Below are 18475 nucleotides of genomic sequence, written 5' to 3' on the forward strand. Positions count from 1 at the left end.
CCGTACAAGGTGCCACCTGCTCATCAGATAAACATTCACACACATTCACACTCCGATGCGCAGCACCGGGGGCAATTCAGGGTTCAGTGTCTTGCCCAAGGACACTTCGACAATGACTGCAGGTGACTAAGTGAGATATGAGAATGAGAATGATGAGTAAATAGTAAATAATAAGTGAGATATGAGAATGATGAGTAAATAGTAAATAATAAGTGAGATGTGAGAATGAGAAGGATGAGTAAATAGTAAATAATAAGTGAGATGTTAGAATGAGAATGATGAGTAAATAGTAAATAATAAGTGAGATATGAGAATGAGAATGATGAGTAAATAGTAAATAATAAGTGAGATATGAGAATGAGAATGATGAGTAAATAGTAAATAATAAGTGAGATATGAGAATGCTTTCTTCACTGGGCTCTGGGTCATTACTCAAAACTTATAACTGCCTACATCTGCTTTATTGCACTAAAGAGTGTAATGGGAAAATTACATTTAACCAATGATTTTTGTATTAATTATTCATAATAATATCTTCAATGCCTCTCAGAGTATTTGGTTGGTATCTGTCCTCAGTGTGATCCCTTTGTAGGAGACAACTGGATTTGTTATGGCTTTGCATTCTCCGACCAAGGATAGATGACGTGGAGCCTGACAGAAACGGTTGTCTAAAGCGGTGTTTATCATAGCAGGTCCCAGGTCGAGACCAGAGCCTATCCAAGAGACAAGATGTCCTTTTTCAGCTCAGATAGAATGACTGGTCAAGACACTTGGACACACGAGGGACAGATTCAGATATACGTAATAGAACAAACTGTCTGCCTGAGGTCCACTGATTGTTATGTTTGAGATTAAACTGTTTTCCTAACAAGGGTTGGTTTTCCTCTGGGGGGGGGGGGCACTGCATATAAAGAAGTGTATTACTGATTGTATTTACCAGAACCGTGGCCACTTTGTAACTCTGTTCATTGTGAAAGCTGTTCTCGTCATTTGATTGTTCACTGCAGAAAACAATTAAAGCCTTCCACCGAATATCTAAACCTTTAATCCAGTTTGCAGCCTGTCTTAATTTTGTTTCAACAAGGTCTCTTCTGGCACTTAAATTCCTCCCTCGCTGAACAGAAACTTCCACAACAAGAGTCCACGTGGTTCCGCCTGTTTTGACTTCTCAGCCCTGTACTCGGTACTTTTTTGTATTGAAATCGTTGGTGTGTTAATAAAACAATGTTTGAAGGAAGAAGAAAAAAGACAGACGGGTGGCTAAGGCATGTCCCGCCCCACTCTGCCTCTGATTGGCCTAACCTGGTATTCCTTACACTTACCCTAACCAATCGCAGTGCTCATACCCGAACCTCACCAATCGAACCAGAAGGCAACAAGTACTAGCCAATCAGAGGCAGAGTAGGGCGGGTCATGCCTTCGCCATCCAACGCAGACGTTCATGCAGGAAACCAACACTGTTTACGCACGAGGAGGCTGCAGACGATAAGTTTCACTGTCGGACTAAACTTACGATTTCTGCTGAAAGAGGACAGCTACAGGACACAATACTGAAGAACCTGGACTATTAACAGGTCTGGGGACGGGGATACGGATTGAATGCACGTTTGAGTAAAAACAGCTGTAAGTAAAAGTAACTTTAAGAAGCCGCTGGAAAAGTAGAAGAGGAACCACGGCGGATTTTCTTCCCGCGCGATTGGTGTGCGTGAGCATTTTACAAACCTAATGGCTTCCATATCAGAGGAGGATCTCTCCTGCTCTGTCTGCCATGATATCTTCACAGAGCCTGTTGTCCTGTCATGCAGCCACAGCTTCTGTAAAGACTGTCTGCAGAGATGGTGGAGAGGGAAACCGATCCGCGAGTGTCCAATGTGCAAGAGGAGGTCCTCGAGGAGTGATCCACCTTGTAACTTGGCATTAAAGAACCTGTGTGAGTCTTTCCTACTGAAGGAAGATCAGGGAGCTTCAGGGACCCTCTGCAGTCTGCACTCTGAGAAACTCAAACTCTTCTGCCTGGACCATCAGCAGCCGGTGTGTGTCGTCTGCAGAGATTCGTGGAGACACAACCACCACAGATTCAGACCCATCGATGAGGCTGCACAGGATCACAGAGAGGAGCTCCGGGAAGCCCTGAAGCCCTTAAAGGAGAAACTGAAGCTCTGTGAACAAGTTAAAGGAGACTGTGATCAAACAGCAGACCACATGAAGGACCAGGCCGGACGCACAGAGACAAAGATTAAGGAGCAGTTTAAAAAGCTTCACCAGTTTCTAGAAGAGGAAGAGGAGGCCAGGATCTCTGCTCTGAGGAAGGAAGAGAAGCGGAAGAGTCAGAGGATGAAGGAGAAGATGGAGGCTCTGAGCAGAGAGATAGCAGCTCTTTCAGACACAGTCAGAGCCACAGAGGACGAGCTGAGAGCCGAAGACGTCTCACTTATGCAGAACTACAGGGCTGCTGTGGACAGAGTCCGGCAGCGCCCCCTGTTGGAGGATCCACAGCTGCTCTCAGGAGCTCTGATAGACGAGGCCAAACACCTGGGCAACCTGGGCTTCAACATCTGGAACAAGATGAAGGACATGGTCTCCTACACTCCTGTGATTCTGGATCCAAACACCGCTCATCCAGAACTCATCCTGTCTGAAGATCTGACCAGCATGAGTCGTGGAGCGAGACAGAAGCTTCCTGAAAACCAAGAGAGGTTTGACTCCTTTCACCCCGTCCTGGGCTCCGAGGGCTACGACTCCGGGACTCACAGCTGGGACGTCGACGTTGGAGACAGTAGATCGTGGTTTCTCGGCGTGGCAAATGAGTCTGTGAGGAGGAAAGGGAGGACGTGGGCTGGGATGTGGAGGATCGGATTCTCAAATGGCAAATACAAAGCCTTCTTTCCGAGATCCCAACCGATGGTTCTGCGAGTGAGGCAGCTCCAGAGGATCCGGGTCAAACTGGACGGTAGAAGAAGACAGCTGTCGTTCTCCGATCTTGATACTGGAAACCACATACACACCTACAGGCCCACTTTCAATGAGAGGATGTTTCCATACTTCAGCAATAGCAATGGATTCCCTATGAAGATCCTAGCACGGGTGGGTGAGGACGAGGAAGATGAGGAGGTGGACGACGACTACGACGATTCTGAAGATGACAACTCCCGGGATTATGATGACAACTACCAGGATTATGATGACCACTACCGGGATAATCCTAATGACCACTACCGGGATTATGATGATGATGATGGCGATGATGATAATTACAGCTACAACAGTTGTGAGGAATATTGCCGGCCTTATTATTCTGATAATGGTAATTATTAGGCAGTAAAAACGGACAGTTGTGTTCAAAATCACAGAAGTATTAGTAGTAGTGGTTCTTTAAGTTCTCATTCACTATATAGTCCAGGGTAAAATACCCACAATGCACAGCTAATTTGCGTGTACATAAGATGTGATGGTATGATCAGTCAGGAGAGTTGAAAAAGACGGATTGGGATGAGAATAATTTTTAATTTTCACCATTATGTCTTTATTTAGTGTTGAGATTTGTTGTGATGCGGGCGATTCAGGGACTAAAGTTGTCTCGGTTTTTCCTCTCGTTAAGGAGTTCAGTCCTTTTCTTTCTTTCTGTTTTTAAAAGAGGTTTTCCACTGTCACACACAAGGAGCAGAGACACATTGAGGTTTATCCCTCCGGTTGTCCTCGGGTCAAATTGACCCGTGTACAAAAACTTTCTACATCCGAACTATGACAAAACAACGTTGAAAAAAATGAGAAATGTAGAAAAACGCAGGGGGAAAAAATCAACAAAAACGTTCTTTATTTTATTTTTTTAAGAAATTCTTAAATCCTAGGTAGGACTACAGTTGAAAAATAGCCAATTGGCTAACACTGGCGCATTTACAGAAATGTTCATTAATGGGCATTGTCCTGATCAAATAAATAAATAAGATGATTAAATGCTGCAAAAGTGACCAACAAAATCAGAAAAATTTACAAAAAAACAAAAGAAATTGGAAAAAGGGATTTAAAAAATGGTTAAAAATTGACTAAAACACAGTTAAAAAGGTCAAAAAAGTGACAAAATTGGAATAAAATTTTAAAAAACATCTAGAAAACAAAGCTGCAGGTCGACGGGAAGACAACAAGGCATTGTGGGCCAACTGCATTCTAGGGGTGGGGGGGGAATCGATACAGCAAAGTATCGCGATATTTTCAGTGGCAAAACAATACTGTATCGTACACAGACGCCAAGTATCGATCTTTTATTATATATGAATTTTTATTTAATGATATATTGGTCAGTTTGTCCCATTTTGCAGCAATAAACTGAAGTGAGATGAACTCACAGAAATGTTTCTTTTAGGGATAAAACAGACCAAGCTTTCTTTTGGGGATATTATTTGAAATTGGGAAAAATAAGAAGTTGGGTAAAAGGTTTTAAATTGCAATATATCACAGAATATATCATGCAATATGTTTTAAATTGCAATAATATTGTATCGTGATGATATGGTGTCGGGGGGCCTCTGCTGATCCACCACTAGTTACTGTATTGAGGATTATTAGCATGCAAGTTCATTTCAACAGTTCACCTTCTGGTTGAGAGCTTTGAGTATCGGTTTGGAAAGTCTGTACACCGGTTTGAGTCCATAATGTTTCAGTAGGGCCGGGTACCAAACGTCTCGTTTTAGGCTCAGACCCAATTGCCTCCTCTAGTACCGTGTATCAACCAAATTCCAAAAGTTGAGTACCTAATGAGTTAGTAGCATCAGCACCGGTAAGCCAATAAACACCCAGCATGCTTCTACCAAGATGTTACAATGCTTGTGATTGGCTGTCTACCTTTACACGTAATAAAGACATGCAGGAGAATCTCTCTGCACGCAGACAGCCGGGCTCACGTGTGTGTTGTATTTTAAGAGGCGTGACTACAGTGTGTTTTACACAGGTGGAAAGGAGCTGATTTTGTTATTTTTTTATTATTAATGTATAGATTGGTCAGTCAATACAAGTTCAAGAACCGGCATCGAAAAAAAGAAAAATCTAACGATACCCAGCCCTGCTTCAGTTATTTTCTCATGACGTGAGAACACACGTTTTGCAGTTTGAGTAACTTGTCTTTCATAGTGGATGCTTGTTATTGTCCCAGGCAGGTGAGGGGTTTTCTTTCTATTCTCTATGGTTTTCCTTATGGACATTTTAAGCCCACGCTAGCGATGACGAATGTTTTAAGCCTTTTAATCCATAACCTGCTGTGGATGTTTTTCTTTAATCTGTTTAACAATAAAGAATCAAGTGTAGAACACGTGTCGTGTAGTGTGTACTTTCAGCGCTGCTAGTCCTGCCGAGGAGGGTCTACTGAGCATGTGCTAACTTTATTTAGTTCAAACTGCCGCACAAGGAGTGAGATCTGCTAAATTAGTCACAGGAGTGAAGGACTTGTTAAATTCCCTTAAATTAAAGCAGAGGATTTTAATATGATGTAAAAATACATAATTACATCCTTAATCTTTGTAGTAGTTTGCATAGCGATATAGTCTACATATACACTTGTATGTTTCTCCTAGTTCCGTTTAGTTTGAGTACTACTTTAAATTCTGTTACTTTTCTATACTTGGATGTCTTAATTTTGGTTTAACTGCGGCAACAACTGAATTTCCCCTCTGGGGATCAATAAATGGATGTGTATGTAATGTATATGCATTTTATTTTAGGGTTTTGAGATTGATTTTAGGAGAGAGAATGTAAAAATTCAACAGTTTTCTGCGTGTCATTCCCTCTATCTGTCCCCCTCTCATGCCTTTAGCTATCTTGTCTAATAAAGGCCTAAAATGCCCAAAATCATATATATACACACACACATATACACACACACATATGTAAATACAGATATATATATATACACACATAGACAAGACTACTGACAAAGACTTCATGTTGGTACACAAGTCCTTCCTTTTATTTGTTATATGTTGTACACACATCATATGTTACACACACGTACACACACACACACACTCTCTCTCTCTAGCTGTCCTGCTGAATTAGGTCTTTGGCTTTTTGCAGGTTGTGATCGACGGCTCCATCTAAGAACTGAACCCAGGTCAGCTGGAATTCCCCACACACGTGGCTGGACCTGTAAGGGTGGAAAGGAGCGGCGGGGGGGGGGGGGGGGGGGGGGGGGGGGGGGGGGGGGGGGGGGGGGGGGGGGGGGGGGGGGGGGAGAAGATAAGGAAAGAAAATAAAGAAACTTCTTAGTTAAAAGCTACCTATCATCAACAACAAGACGGCTGAAAAGCTGTGAAAGAAGAAACAAAGTGAAAAACACCTTTTTATATTCGGTATCTGATCTAATAGGATTAACTAATACACAACTTACACTTCCCACATTTTCCTCCAACCTTTTATTCTGTGTATTTGTATATGATTCAACCTTTATTTACACAGGTTATTTCACTGAGAAACAAGGTCTCGTTGATGGAGGACAGCTTCCGTCCCTGCTGTAGCTTGTTTGGTTAGGTTGAGGGGACGGAGCAGGAGACGGCCACAGTCTCTACGGACTGAGGGGGTGGAAAGAGTCATGAAGACCTGCGAGAGTAGCCTATGGCAACGCTGTTTACGAGACACTTTATACGTGGTTAAATAAGTAGGCAGCAGACCAGAGATGGATTTGTAAATCATATTGTAGCAGCGCAGAGTTCTGCGCATGCATAAGGAAGGCCGTTTGACTGAAGAACACAGAGAACAAGTGTGTGTGTGTGTGTGAGGCAACTGGTTTGTGATACACAGCATCCAACACATGATGAGAGTTAGGAACGCCCACAACTTCCTGTCAATTCCCAATCAATTAATCAATCAATTATTCTTACCTGATGATCTCCAGAACTTTCTTCAACAGCGTTGCCAATTTAGACACCTGTAGAGAGAAAAAACTATAATTTATTAATAATAATTTATGTTTGATTTAAGATTGAACCTCAGCCAAGGTGGTTATGTTTTTACTCTGTGTGTGTGTGTGTGTGTGTGTGTGTGTGTGTGTGTGTGTGTGTGTGTGTGTGTGTGTGTGTCCTACGTTATTCTCTACTCCGCTGTAGTCCATGGGAGGGTAGAGGCAGAGAGCTAGATCATCAACACTGAGAAGAAAAGACAGCAAGAAGCAGAGATTTGTACTAATCCAAAATGATATTCTATTAAAAAATTTCCTTTCTAGTTTTTATTTTTATAACAGTTTATTGAGAAAAAGCTGGGAAAAAGGCAGGATAACTGTTTTAATTGTTGCAGTCGAGCTGCATTCGACAATCCCAAACAGCAGGACCAATCTGTATGAAACATGCAGTCTCATTCAAACTGCTGCTGTGCAGACAGAATATATTAAAACATAACAATATAACAAAATCTTTGCCTATATATCTTTGCATGCCTTAAAGTCTCCAGTTAAAAGGTGGGTGGGGGAGCTTTGGTGCACAAAGACTTGGCTATTACACATTTTCAAGTCGACATCAGAGATGGATGCGAGCGCGTGCGTGTGCTCCTACCCAGGACTGAGTTCCTTGGTGATGTCGGCCAGGTCGTCGAGCTGAGCCAGGTGCTGACACGTGGTGACGTCACCGTTGGCTTTGACGGCCGACGTCAGCTTCCTGAGGCACGCCGCCGACGCCTTCATCAGCCCCTGGCACGGGCCGATGATGCGGCGGTCATTCTCCGACCAATAAGTGTCCTGGTTGCTCCGAGGCTCCTGGTCGTCGTCGAGGACGTCGATGAACGGATCCTGGGCCTCGGATAACGCCTGGGGGAGGGGAGGGGAGGGGGGAGGGGGGGGGGGGGGGGGGGGGGGGGGGGGGGGGGGGGGGGGGGGGGGGGGGGGGGGGGGGGGGGGGGGGGGGTGCAATAGTCAGTGTGTTTGTGAAGACTTAACAAGGATCCTTATTAATAACTTAGAGCTGTATTAAACATGTGTGTATGGTCACATTAATGACAGCTGATAACAATCTGTTCCAATATCGCTTAAAGCATAAGGATGGTGAAACTGTGTGTGTGTGTGTGTGTGTGTGTGTGTGTGTGTGTGTGTACCTGTTCAATTTCCTCTATGGCGTCTTTTACAACTCCACCCTGATTGGACAGAACTAGCAACACTGCGGCCTTGTTATCTGTGGAACACACACACACACGCTTTTTCCATCAGTAAAATTATAATTAAAATCTTGTAATTAAGACTCCTAGAAAAAAGAACATCTAAAGTAAAAACGCAAAATATACTAACCCCACCTTTTTATAAAATATATATATTCATAATCCTTCCTTAAAAGGAGATACAGCCCCGTATTTATCAACTCCTCTTTGAAATAACTGCTGATTTAGACACCGTGAGGAAGTACAAAGCTTTCCACATCTAATTCAACTGTCACACAGAATCTAAAAGAGCAGATAACTGATCCCAGATCGATGAAATAAATTCAGATGTAGGAACAAGAACGTGTCCTACCAGCTCCTAAATCCACATCATTGACATTTGAATGCATTCATTCTTGTGTGTAGCCATTAGAAATTGGTTTTAATAACCAATTAAACTGTTGTGTTGCTATTATTTTTCAGATTGATCAATCAACTTTTTGTTCTCTTAAAAAATGTTAATAAACACACACACAAAACACACACACACACACACACACACACACACACTCACACACCTCTAAAGTGGACTTTGGATAAACAAACAAACAGAAATGTGTAGAGGGACCTTTGGTACACGTTCCAGTGATACCACTGCTGTCACAACCTGCTGTGTCTACACCTTCTAATATTTACTGTCTATCATTGTCAAATACCATATAGGGACAGAGAGTGACAGCATTTCATTGTACAGTAACAAATCCACTTATCAAGGTCTACTGACCTCGTGGCAACTGGGCAAACCGGTCGCAGGCTGACCACACACCTCCGGTTGATGTCAGCTGATCCTGGGACAGACTGCAGGGGAGCAGAGGGAAACACAAATACAATACTCCTGGAAAACATGTCAGTTTATTTCCTTTCCCCGTTTTATTATTTACATCTGTAATTTAAAATTCAGATCTATGTTAAAAGTAGAATTAATGTGGCTTTTTTGACACTGATCAACCAATAAGTATCTCTATATTTTTACAGATCTCTATGAATTGTGCAACCTACGTCTGCCACCAACCGAGGGAAAACACTGACTAATAACTGGAATGTGAGGTGTTATGACAACACCGACAACTCTGTGTGTGTGTGTGTGTGTGTGTGTGTGTGTGTGTGTGTGTGTGTGTGTGTGTTCGCTCGTACCTCTGTAGCGGTGAGCTCAGTATGACCTCCACCAGCTGTGCGACTCCCTCCAGAACCTCGACGGTGGCGTCTCTGACGTGTCGCCGCAGACTGACGCCTGAGACGGGGGGGGGGGGGGGGGGGGGGGGGGCAGAAGTAACAAGCTTGAAGTAAAGACGCTGATAAAGCATTGCATCCACCTTTATGTCTACTGTATTTCTACTAAATCCCATAGAGCAGACATAAGAAGCTTTTGGGCAGCATGCTCTCGATCACACAGTATCAAGTGTAGCCTGAGTTTCACTGAGTTTTACCGTCCTGTGATTAGGAAATGCTTACTGGTATGAACAGAAAGAAACAGCTTTCGTATTCTTTGACTGTTATTAATACTGAACAATCAAACCCTGTTTCACTGAGTCAAATCAGACTGGATGGAAGATGGCTTTCAAAGATGGGATATGGCTGCAGAATGTAAAGCCAAAAAATCAGCTACATGCATTTGTTCTTAACATTTGGTGAATGAGGCCCCTGTTCTTCTAAACTGACTACTTGACTAAAGCACAACCAACTAGCTGTTTCCTTGACTGGTGGCCTTACCTTGGCTCTTAGGTAGCCAGTAATACACTGTGGACAGAGTGAGGACACTCTTCAGGGTGGACTCTGCTAACTTCTCTCCATCCTGCAGAGAGGAAGGAGGAAAAAGAGACAGAAGAAGAAGAATATATGTTGGGAATTACAATAGAAAGATTGTGTAACAATCCAAGGGCTTGGGAAATAGAACAATGATTGCTTTAACAACTTATACATATCTATCAGCCTTACCGTTTAGGTTTACTTCACAGTTTATATTTTTTGACACTGTGTATATTTGGGATTTGTACCTTTCTGATAATTTTCCTATTTTGCATTGTTGCAACAACCACAATTTTCCTAGGGAAAAAAATGTAACCAGCGTTTCTAGATGTACTAAAGTCACAATCAAAAATGTGTGACGATTCTATCCGACCAATCATTAGTCTGCAGGTTTTCACCTTATGTTCTGGTATCGACTCAGCTCGCTTGGAACCTTGACGGAGGTGATATAAAAAAAAAAAAAAAAGAGTACCTGTTAACAGGTACCAGGGACATTTTGTTTTTGTAATGGAAAACCAAAAAAGGCGAGTAGATTCGAGGCGAGGAGGTAGCATGCAGTGGAAAAATGCCATAAGCTCAGCAAAGCAAACACTATGATCCCGATAATAATAATCTGACCTGCTGAGATGGCAGCGGGGGTTGGGAGAAGGCCACGCTGAGTTTGGTGGCTTCCTGGGACACTGCCTTCACTGCCTGGTCTGAGAAACAGAAGGGACAGACAGTTACATCACATTACGAGGCACAAGATGATGATGATAGGGTGGTACGTGATATAAATATAAAAAACTACATGTGAGAGCCGGTAGCAGAACAAGACATCCAGGGTAGCAAGATGGTTAATGTTGCTAATCGTGGGGCATTACTAGAATGTGCAAAAAGGAGCAGGAGGAGGATGATGGTCATAGGAACATATACTCAACTCAAGGTGTCCCAAAAGTTGGAGAGGTTGAACGCTCCATCCGACTCATTGGACTCTCCATCTGTGGGGGGAAATGAGCGTTCGGTTAGGCACATCTTCCCTCTTCCAGAAAGAAAATACCATGCTCAAACGCCCAAATAAAAGTAAAAACATGTACCAAACCCTCTTATTTAATAATAGTAAAAATTGTATTTATATAGCGCCATGTACAACATGGTTTTGTGATTTACTTTAAAATCTAAAATGTATGAAGAAATAACACATTTACTTCTAAAATGACTTCTCACGCTCAAAATGTATTCGCTGTCAGTTTGATGACAAAGCTGCTTTAGAGAGGTGTTGGTTAAACTTCACGGTAATGAACTGTTTTTCATTATACCGAGGTGTTTGTTTCTACCATAGACTGTATACAAGATCCCAATTGAGTCACTGAAAGATAACTACATATGAAAACAAAGAATACGAGTTTAAAGCCACACGTCTCTTAAGAGATTTCAGAATAAGCGTGAATACATTTTGCTTTTCTTGCTCTCAAAATACACAAGAAATAGACAATGGCTACGGACAAAAACAAGGTAAACAAACAGTTAACTACTATTTACAGAGCTATAAGTTTGAATTTAAAAGTATCTACATGTACACATATTTTCTATGTAAAATTATTATTATTTTAAATCATCATTTATCCCATGTTATATTGCTCTCACGTGTATTGTTGACACTGGAAAGGGGTTGCTTCCATCTCGTTGTACAGGTATTGTACATGTGTATAAAGACAATAAAGGCCTTCTATACAATTATATTCTATTATATATCCGCACATGCACATTTATAAAAAAAACGTAACATTTAAACCTGGCTGTTGCCTCAGCAACGTTTAGCTATAGCTGCTTCAGAGACTTTAGAAGTAAATTTGACAACTTGCTAACTGTTTAGCAAACAAACCGGAAGGTAACACCGCACTGTAAAACTCGTTAATGGACAAAACAAAATTAAAAAATTAAAAGCGAAGAAACCCGGGCCCATTGTACGTTACAACAACACCCATTTAAATGTAACGTAAGTTAACGTAAAACTGCGGTTAGCACATTTATTTTGACGTACGCTAGCATGCGTATCAACCTAACGTTAGCTACGTTACACCCTGACGTTATCTGTTTGTGTTGCGTCATGTCTAATGCGTCATATTTACCTCTGACTCGGTCTCTAATGCACTGGATGGAGTTCAGTAGATTTCGTAAAGGCACAGACACGTTTCCACCGCAATTATCAGCACTCATGTCACCGAGGGTTGTATTTTTGAGCAGCTTGATGCATGCGTGTTGTGGAACGACAGAGAGCCGGATGTTGAGCCGGGGACAAATATTAAGGAAGCACCGACACCGCAGTCGGATTTTAAAGCGTTTTTAGTGACACCTTGTGGTGATATCAGAGAAATGCAAGCAGAGACCAACTTAAAAACAAAAAACTTAAAAAATAAGTTAACCCTCATGTTGTCTTTGGGTCAAATTTACCCGTTTACCTATATCGATGTTCTTTTTAACAACCCAATTGTAATTACCCCAAATAACATGATTGATTCCACCCAACGCTCTTTGGCAAATACAAATCTCTACTTTCATTAATTTTGGGGCGTCTTGTTCAATTTTCCAGCATTTTGGAAAGCAAATTGAAGTGATTTCCAAATAGTATTGAGTAAAAGTTGACATATTCCAGTCTGTGATTATCATCAACATCCATTCCTTTAATTTTAGTCTCAATAATTCCTAATTTCTGCTTTTCTAACTCAAACATTAGGTACAATTTCCTATAAATGAGGTTTATTGACCATATATTCAAAAAAAAAACTATAAACTAAAGTTAATATGTTATTGTTACGTTGTGTTGAAAACGTCAAAAAAAGGGACAAACATTGAAAAAAAGTGTCAAAAGGGTTGAAAAAAGGAACAAAAACGTAAGAAAAAGTTAAAAACATCTATAAAAAACATCACCAAAAGTGTTGATTTTAAATTGTGATGGGAAGACAACACGAGGGTTAAATAAAATGGTGGTTTGTGATAATTCTTAGGCTATTTCCTGGTCCTTAAAGTATTAAGATCTGTTTTTCTGTCTGTTATATATCTGGAATAACACATTTTTTAGGCTATAATGACGGATCTTTATTTTTTTGGTTTGGGCAAAAATCAAAAACATCTAGTTAATTAATTTGAAAACTGAATTCCAGATTCTTAAATACGACCGTAGTGTATAAGCAAATTGCACTCTGAAACTGTTAGGCCGCCAAAATCGCCCCAAAAAATATAATATCCAAACATATTAGGATAGTTTTGCTCTGCCTGCCATTTTATTCTCTAAGATCCTTCTTCTTCATCTATGACTTCATCGTTCCTTCTAAAAAGTTTAGTTTTACTCCATCTTATGTATGTTTCTAGCTTACTGTGATGTGTGAACCAGACGGAGCTCAGAGAGCTGCAAGAGGTGAGTGGACTTCTTCATCTATTCAAAGTGTTGTTCTTTACGTGTTGGTTGGCGTCCTCAGAACAGTACGGTGGCCCAGGAGTGCAAATCATGTTTGCCGTTTTTGTATTTTGCGTTTTTCTGTATGAGTTGTTGAAGTGTTTTCCTTTTGCTGTTGCATTTTTCTTTTATGATTCACTGTTGCGTTTTCCTTGTTGCTGTTGAGATTTATAATTTGGTGTGGTTTGAACTTCAGGGCCACCATAGGAGATTGTTCTCTGTGTGGAGTCCACCTCCCACTCTCCAAAAACAAGCAGATGTGATGAACTGATTTTCTTGTTTAACACCCATATTGTTCTTGGGTAAAATTGACCCGGTTTCCTATTTCAATGTTCTTTTTAATTCCCCAAAATAACATGATTGATTCCACACAACGCTCTTTGGCAAATACAAATCTCTACTTTCATTAATTTTGGGGCGTCTTATTCAATTTTATAGCATTTAAAAATACAAATTGAAGTGCTTTTGAAATAGTATTGTGTAAAAGTTGAGATATTCCAGTCTGTGATTATCATCAACATCCATTCCTTTCATTTTAGTCTAAATAATTCCTAATTTCTGCTTCAAACATTAAGTATAAGTTTCCATAATGAGGTTTATTGACCATAAATTAACTGTAAAACGAAAGTTAATAAGTTAGTGTTACGTAGTGTTGAAAATGTAAAAAAAAACTGTGACAAACATTGGGAAAAAAGTGTCAAAAGTGTTGAAAAAGGGATAAAAACGTAATAAAAAGTTAAAAACATCGATAAAAAGCGTTGATTTTTATTTATTTATTTTGGCGGGAAGACAACACAAGAGTTAATCAAATCAAATAAAAAGACATTTTATGCAGAACGTCGAAATAAAAGTGGTCACAGTTTGTGGTTTGTCTCAAGCCGATGTTTGAGATGAGGTCTTTAAAGTGGACTCTGCGGGACAATCCCGTATACCACGTGGAAGGCTAGTCCAATCACACAGCTCAGTCTGTCCAAACGTGGCATCTAGTTGTTCCATTATGCAGACAAATAAAGGGTCAAGCATTCACTACAACATGCACGTGCTTGGCTGAATGCTGGTTTAGCTGCAAACGTTAAAATCCCCCAAAAGTGAGGGCACTAATTTGGCTTCTTGATGAAGAAGAAGACTCCGGCGGCGACTCCCATCAGGCACAAGACTAGACTCCCTCCGAAGAAGGCAGCTGCAGGACTCACTCTGCTCCGCCTCTCCGTCAGCTCTGTGGATGGAGGGAAAAACATTTGTAAAGAAGAAAATGTAAGAGTTCAAACATGCAGCAGGCAAAATACATTTTATATAAAATATGTTAGTGTTACAAGCTGGCACAAGCTTTTTGTCCAAAGCGCAACCCAGGCAAGTGCTTCCCTCTAGAAATGTAGCTGTGCCGTGGCGGCAGCTAATGTAATTTGCAGCTAGGCAGCTTGGCTTCCGAGCTGGAGAAACCAAACTCTAATCCGGCCAATCACATCGCGGATAGAGTCGGTGGACGGGATTAACGTTGTAACAGCAGAGTTGGGACATTCCCTGCTACTTAAAAAGAAAGAAGATGGCTGCCGCTGCTGCTGCTGGTGGTGGTGGTGGTGGTGCTGTTGCTGGTGGTGGTGCTGAACAGTCTTAACCAGTGAAGTCCTTATTAACCAATGTGTTGTCCTCCCGGGTCAAAAAGGGACAAAGATTTGACATTTTGGTCCCCTTTTCAGACTTTTTTTTAGTTTCACTAACACCACCTTAATACCACTAGTCAGTACTTTTTAGTACTGACTAGTGTCTACTTTTTTAGTCTGGAATTAAAATTGATCAATTGTATTTGTACAGAGAAATCCAGAGGAATCCAATTATTTATTTGTGGTAATTTGGTTAAAAAGAAACCCATACCTCAGATATAGACATTTTTTAAAGGAGTCAAATTTGACCCGAGGACAACAGGAGGGTTAGAAAAGGAGGATGTGTTCAGAGTTTTGTCTCTCATAGCGTGGCTCTGGTTGGTCGGAGCTGTCCTATTGTGTGCAGAGGGAATCTGAAAGACATCCGTTTATCCCGCACCTCGGATGGAGCCCACCCATGGGTGAGTTCCCAGAGCCAACATCTGGATGTGGGTCTGGCTCGGGCGGGGGTTAGATCACAGCATCCCTGAGACGTTCCTATCAGCAAACACCCCCCCAAAGCAATTCTACTTGAACCTAAACATGTCTCAAAGAGAGACATTTTGAGTCAGAAGTTTGACAGCATGCCCCTTTAATAATAGCAGTTAACAGTAATAACCGGGATCTCAAGAACAGAAAGACTCTCTGACCCCAGGTCCTGGCGAGGGGCCGGTGTAAGGCCCGATGCTCCACCCGACAGGAGTGAACGTCCCCCTCCCGGGGCGTAAAACTCAGTGATGAAATTCTGTGGAACGTCCCGTCGCTGTTGTGGCGGTACCGCAGGTCGGAAACCCCTTCCGTGACCTCCACCCCATTCTTTGTCCATGTGAAGTTGACGGAGGGGGGGTAGAAGTGATTGGCCAAACAGAAGAGGGTGTTCACCACGCCGTCCTCCCCCTCGTACCGGGTGTACATGGAGATGTCCGGAGCGTCTGGCCGTGGAGAAACAGAAGGAAGTTGTAACAGACATGAATTATAACTGCAATGCTCAGTAACACCACAAGGTGGTGCCTTCCCTTCTCACTATGGTGATGTGCTAGAGTTCGGCTGCAGTCTTTTCTCCTGTATGGTGGATTACAAAGGGCCTGAGGATACTTTTTCCGGGTGGGCTTCCCGACATTATCACAGTAATTTAAAATTGAATATCAATTAAATAATTTCAATATATTATACACAAAAGAACTCAATACCTTGGCGAATGGGAACACCAGGATCCGCTTTCCTCGCTTTACCCAAAACACTGTGACAGTGAGCAATGCTAGCTTTGGCTAACGAATAAGCCCTTTTCTTTAAATCTGGAACAGACTGGGGCAGGTGAGGTATGGCAATCACCACTTCATCCTTGGTGAAGTCAGCATACGCGGCCACGTCATCGTCAACGACGACGTCCACCCGTACCTCGCCGTGTTCATAGCACCCGTAGATGTAGTGGAAGTCATGGATGGATTCTAAAAAGATGGAGGCAGTTTAAAGATGAGTTGATTTTCACTTAGTTTATACATCGATCTGGGTACTGATATTTAAATCAATAACGTTGCATGATATGTAACGATCTTTGGACCCAGGGCGGCTCTGGGCAGATCCAGTAGTTCTAAACTTTAACAGAGTACCCGGCTTTAAGGAAGTTATCACTGTCTTGTCAGTGGAGAGGGACCAGACTCCAATGTACCAGTCTATTGGGACCAGGCTAACACAAAATACCACATTCGTATAGTTAAATGCAAAGTTCCCTTAAGTCAGATGAATATGTCTGCAATTTGTGAGAGGTTTATCCCAATTTGTTGCTTTAAACCTCTTAGGTTGTTTCATCTGAGTCCCTTTAGAGGTCACAAAAACAATGCAAGCATGTTGCAATAGGCTACATGCATCTTTAAGATCCATGGCACACACACACACACACACACAGCCAATTATTTAACTTTTACAATAAATCTAAAGGGATGGCTGACAGAAATATAATTTGGGTGAGACATTTCTCAAAAGATCTCATCTTGCCACCCCCAAAAATGTCAGCCTAACCCTTAATACATGATTCTAATGTTATACTTTCACTTTACACTTGTTGAATTACACACAAAAAAGCCAAAAGCTGCAGTTCGTGTCTTACTTGCTGCGGGAGCAGAAATAGCTCCAGTGAACACGATCAGTGTGATCGCAGTCAGACTCATCTCAGATCCAGACCTGCTGACTGGGTTCAGAGGAGAAAACGGCTGAAGAAGGAACTTCAGACAGCTTTACACAACTTTAAGCAGCCAATCAGACATGATGACACCACTGTTGCTGGGTAGAATATTTTGTAGTCTTTGGATTGTATGTTATGATTTTTATGTTTGTGTTTTAATCCACTCTTCTAAATTTGTATATATATATATATATATATATATATATATATATATATATATATATATATATATATATATATATATATATATATATATATATATATATATATATATATATATATATATATATATATATATATATATATATATAGATATATATATATATGTCCTGGTTTTTCAAGCTACTCTATAATGTTCACTGGATAGAAATTAAATTTTTATTAATTTAAAAAAATATATTTTTTAATTTTTTCCTGATGCCAAACTGTTCAATAAATATTTAACATGTTTGTAAAGTTTAAAGATTAAAAAAAATGATAATAAATATAAAAATGTAAAAAGATTACAGGTAAGAAGCAGAAGTAGACAGCTTTTAGGAAACATTTCAGTTTTCCTATAGCACTGTCTCCGTGCTGCATGTCCTTCTGTGTGCTCAAATGCAGATGTGTAGTTCTCATGAACATTTATTGTGGAAATGTCATCTTATTTATTCTGTTTAATTGGCTTAAAAATGAAGAAAAGAGAGATGTAGAATGTGTGAATAAAAGATGTAACACTTCCACACGAGTCAAACATATTATATTCTCATATTTTTGTGGGGTATGTAAGGGTGTAAAAGCCTTTTTTTACAGAATGGAAAATGTTATGTTACACTTTAAATGGCACGGTATGAAATTGTGTAGTGTTTGGGTTGTATTACACTGCTTTGTTTGTTTTTTTACGATATGAGTTTGTTTATTTCTGTGTTTATTGTGCACACGTGTGTATTTTAGAAATTTACAATTTAAAAAACAAAGAAGGGAACATAGGCTGTCTATAGGTATTCCATCCATGGCTCTTTTCGGGATTATGTGCTGTCTAATTTGGTTCAACTAAGAAAAAAAGCGAAATAATCTAAATTTAATGTTGAAAAATGTTCTTACCCACTGTGTTTGGTTCCAGCTTGGCTTACGCACGTTTTGGACAGCCGTTCTGCTTCGCTGCTCTGGTTGAACTCGTTCATTAAAAGTCAAATCCTGGGTGGGCCGACTGAAGGTGTTTCCTGTTTGATCTTGTGCCAATCACCTCCGTAACATCTCCAAACTCCGACCCATTCTCTCCCTCCCAGACGCCGAAAAGCTGGTTCACGCCTTTGTCTCCTCCAG

The 18475-nt window shown here is 41.0% G+C and overlaps 3 protein-coding genes and 1 long non-coding RNA gene across 5 annotated transcripts in view; 2 read left to right on the forward strand and 2 right to left on the reverse strand.

Moving 5' to 3' along the window:
• Positions 1-12204, reverse strand: part of ccndbp1 (cyclin D-type binding-protein 1) — a 24554-nt gene extending 12350 nt beyond the window's left edge. The window contains exons 1-11 of one of the 2 annotated variants that reach the window (XM_034869916.1): positions 12024-12204; positions 10833-10892; positions 10531-10610; positions 9877-9958; positions 9301-9397; positions 8891-8964; positions 8068-8144; positions 7533-7783; positions 7070-7130; positions 6867-6913; positions 6025-6133 (exon numbers count right to left, since the gene is read on the reverse strand). In XM_034869916.1, the coding sequence (XP_034725807.1) occupies positions 6025-6133; positions 6867-6913; positions 7070-7130; positions 7533-7783; positions 8068-8144; positions 8891-8964; positions 9301-9397; positions 9877-9958; positions 10531-10610; positions 10833-10892; positions 12024-12111 (1026 nt within the window). In that variant the 5' untranslated portion in view covers positions 12112-12204. Of the gene's footprint in view, positions 1-5964; positions 6134-6866; positions 6914-7069; positions 7131-7532; positions 7784-8067; positions 8145-8890; positions 8965-9300; positions 9398-9876; positions 9959-10530; positions 10611-10832; positions 10893-12023 lie in introns of those variants that run through there. The other variant, XM_034869915.1, reaches the window with a different exon arrangement.
• LOC117943660 overlaps positions 1-13460 on the forward strand; it is a 15773-nt gene extending 2313 nt beyond the window's left edge. The window contains exon 3 of the long non-coding RNA XR_004656404.1: positions 13448-13460. This is a non-coding gene — a long non-coding RNA (uncharacterized LOC117943660). The remainder of the gene's footprint in view (positions 1-13447) is intronic.
• Positions 1428-3573, forward strand: LOC117943647 (tripartite motif-containing protein 35-like). Its single transcript, XM_034869910.1, has one exon. It carries the CDS (start codon positions 1726-1728, stop codon positions 3313-3315), a length of 1590 nt encoding a protein of 529 aa, XP_034725801.1. The 5' UTR covers positions 1428-1725; the 3' UTR covers positions 3316-3573.
• A 624-nt stretch (positions 13461-14084) lies between the features above and the next one.
• LOC117943654 (rano class II histocompatibility antigen, B alpha chain-like) lies at positions 14085-17202 on the reverse strand. Its single transcript, XM_034869924.1, has 4 exons — positions 17096-17202; positions 16179-16436; positions 15639-15920; positions 14085-14564 (listed from the first exon to the last, which is right to left on the reverse strand). Exons 1-4 carry the CDS (start codon positions 17154-17156, stop codon positions 14446-14448), a joined length of 720 nt encoding a protein of 239 aa, XP_034725815.1. The 5' UTR covers positions 17157-17202; the 3' UTR covers positions 14085-14445.
• Between the last annotated feature and the right edge of the window lie 1273 nt (positions 17203-18475).

Source organism: Etheostoma cragini, chromosome 4 (genome assembly GCF_013103735.1).
Source record: "Etheostoma cragini isolate CJK2018 chromosome 4, CSU_Ecrag_1.0, whole genome shotgun sequence".
NCBI classification, from domain to species: Eukaryota; Metazoa; Chordata; class Actinopteri; order Perciformes; family Percidae; genus Etheostoma; species Etheostoma cragini.

Coding starts and splice junctions, on each gene's coding strand:
- LOC117943647 (XM_034869910.1), top strand. CDS start 1,726: ATGGCTTCCATATCAGAGGAGGATCTCTCCTGCTCTGTCTGCCATGAT.
- LOC117943654 (XM_034869924.1), bottom strand. CDS start 17,156: ATGAGTCTGACTGCGATCACACTGATCGTGTTCACTGGAGCTATTTCT. Junction 15,921..16,178: donor TGGTGTTCCCATTCGCCAAG/GTATTGAGTTCT, acceptor CTCCACGGCCAG/ACGCTCCGGACATCTCCATG. Junction 14,565..15,638: donor GCCCCTCGCCAGGACCTGGG/GTCAGAGAGTCT, acceptor CTCCATCCACAG/AGCTGACGGAGAGGCGGAGC.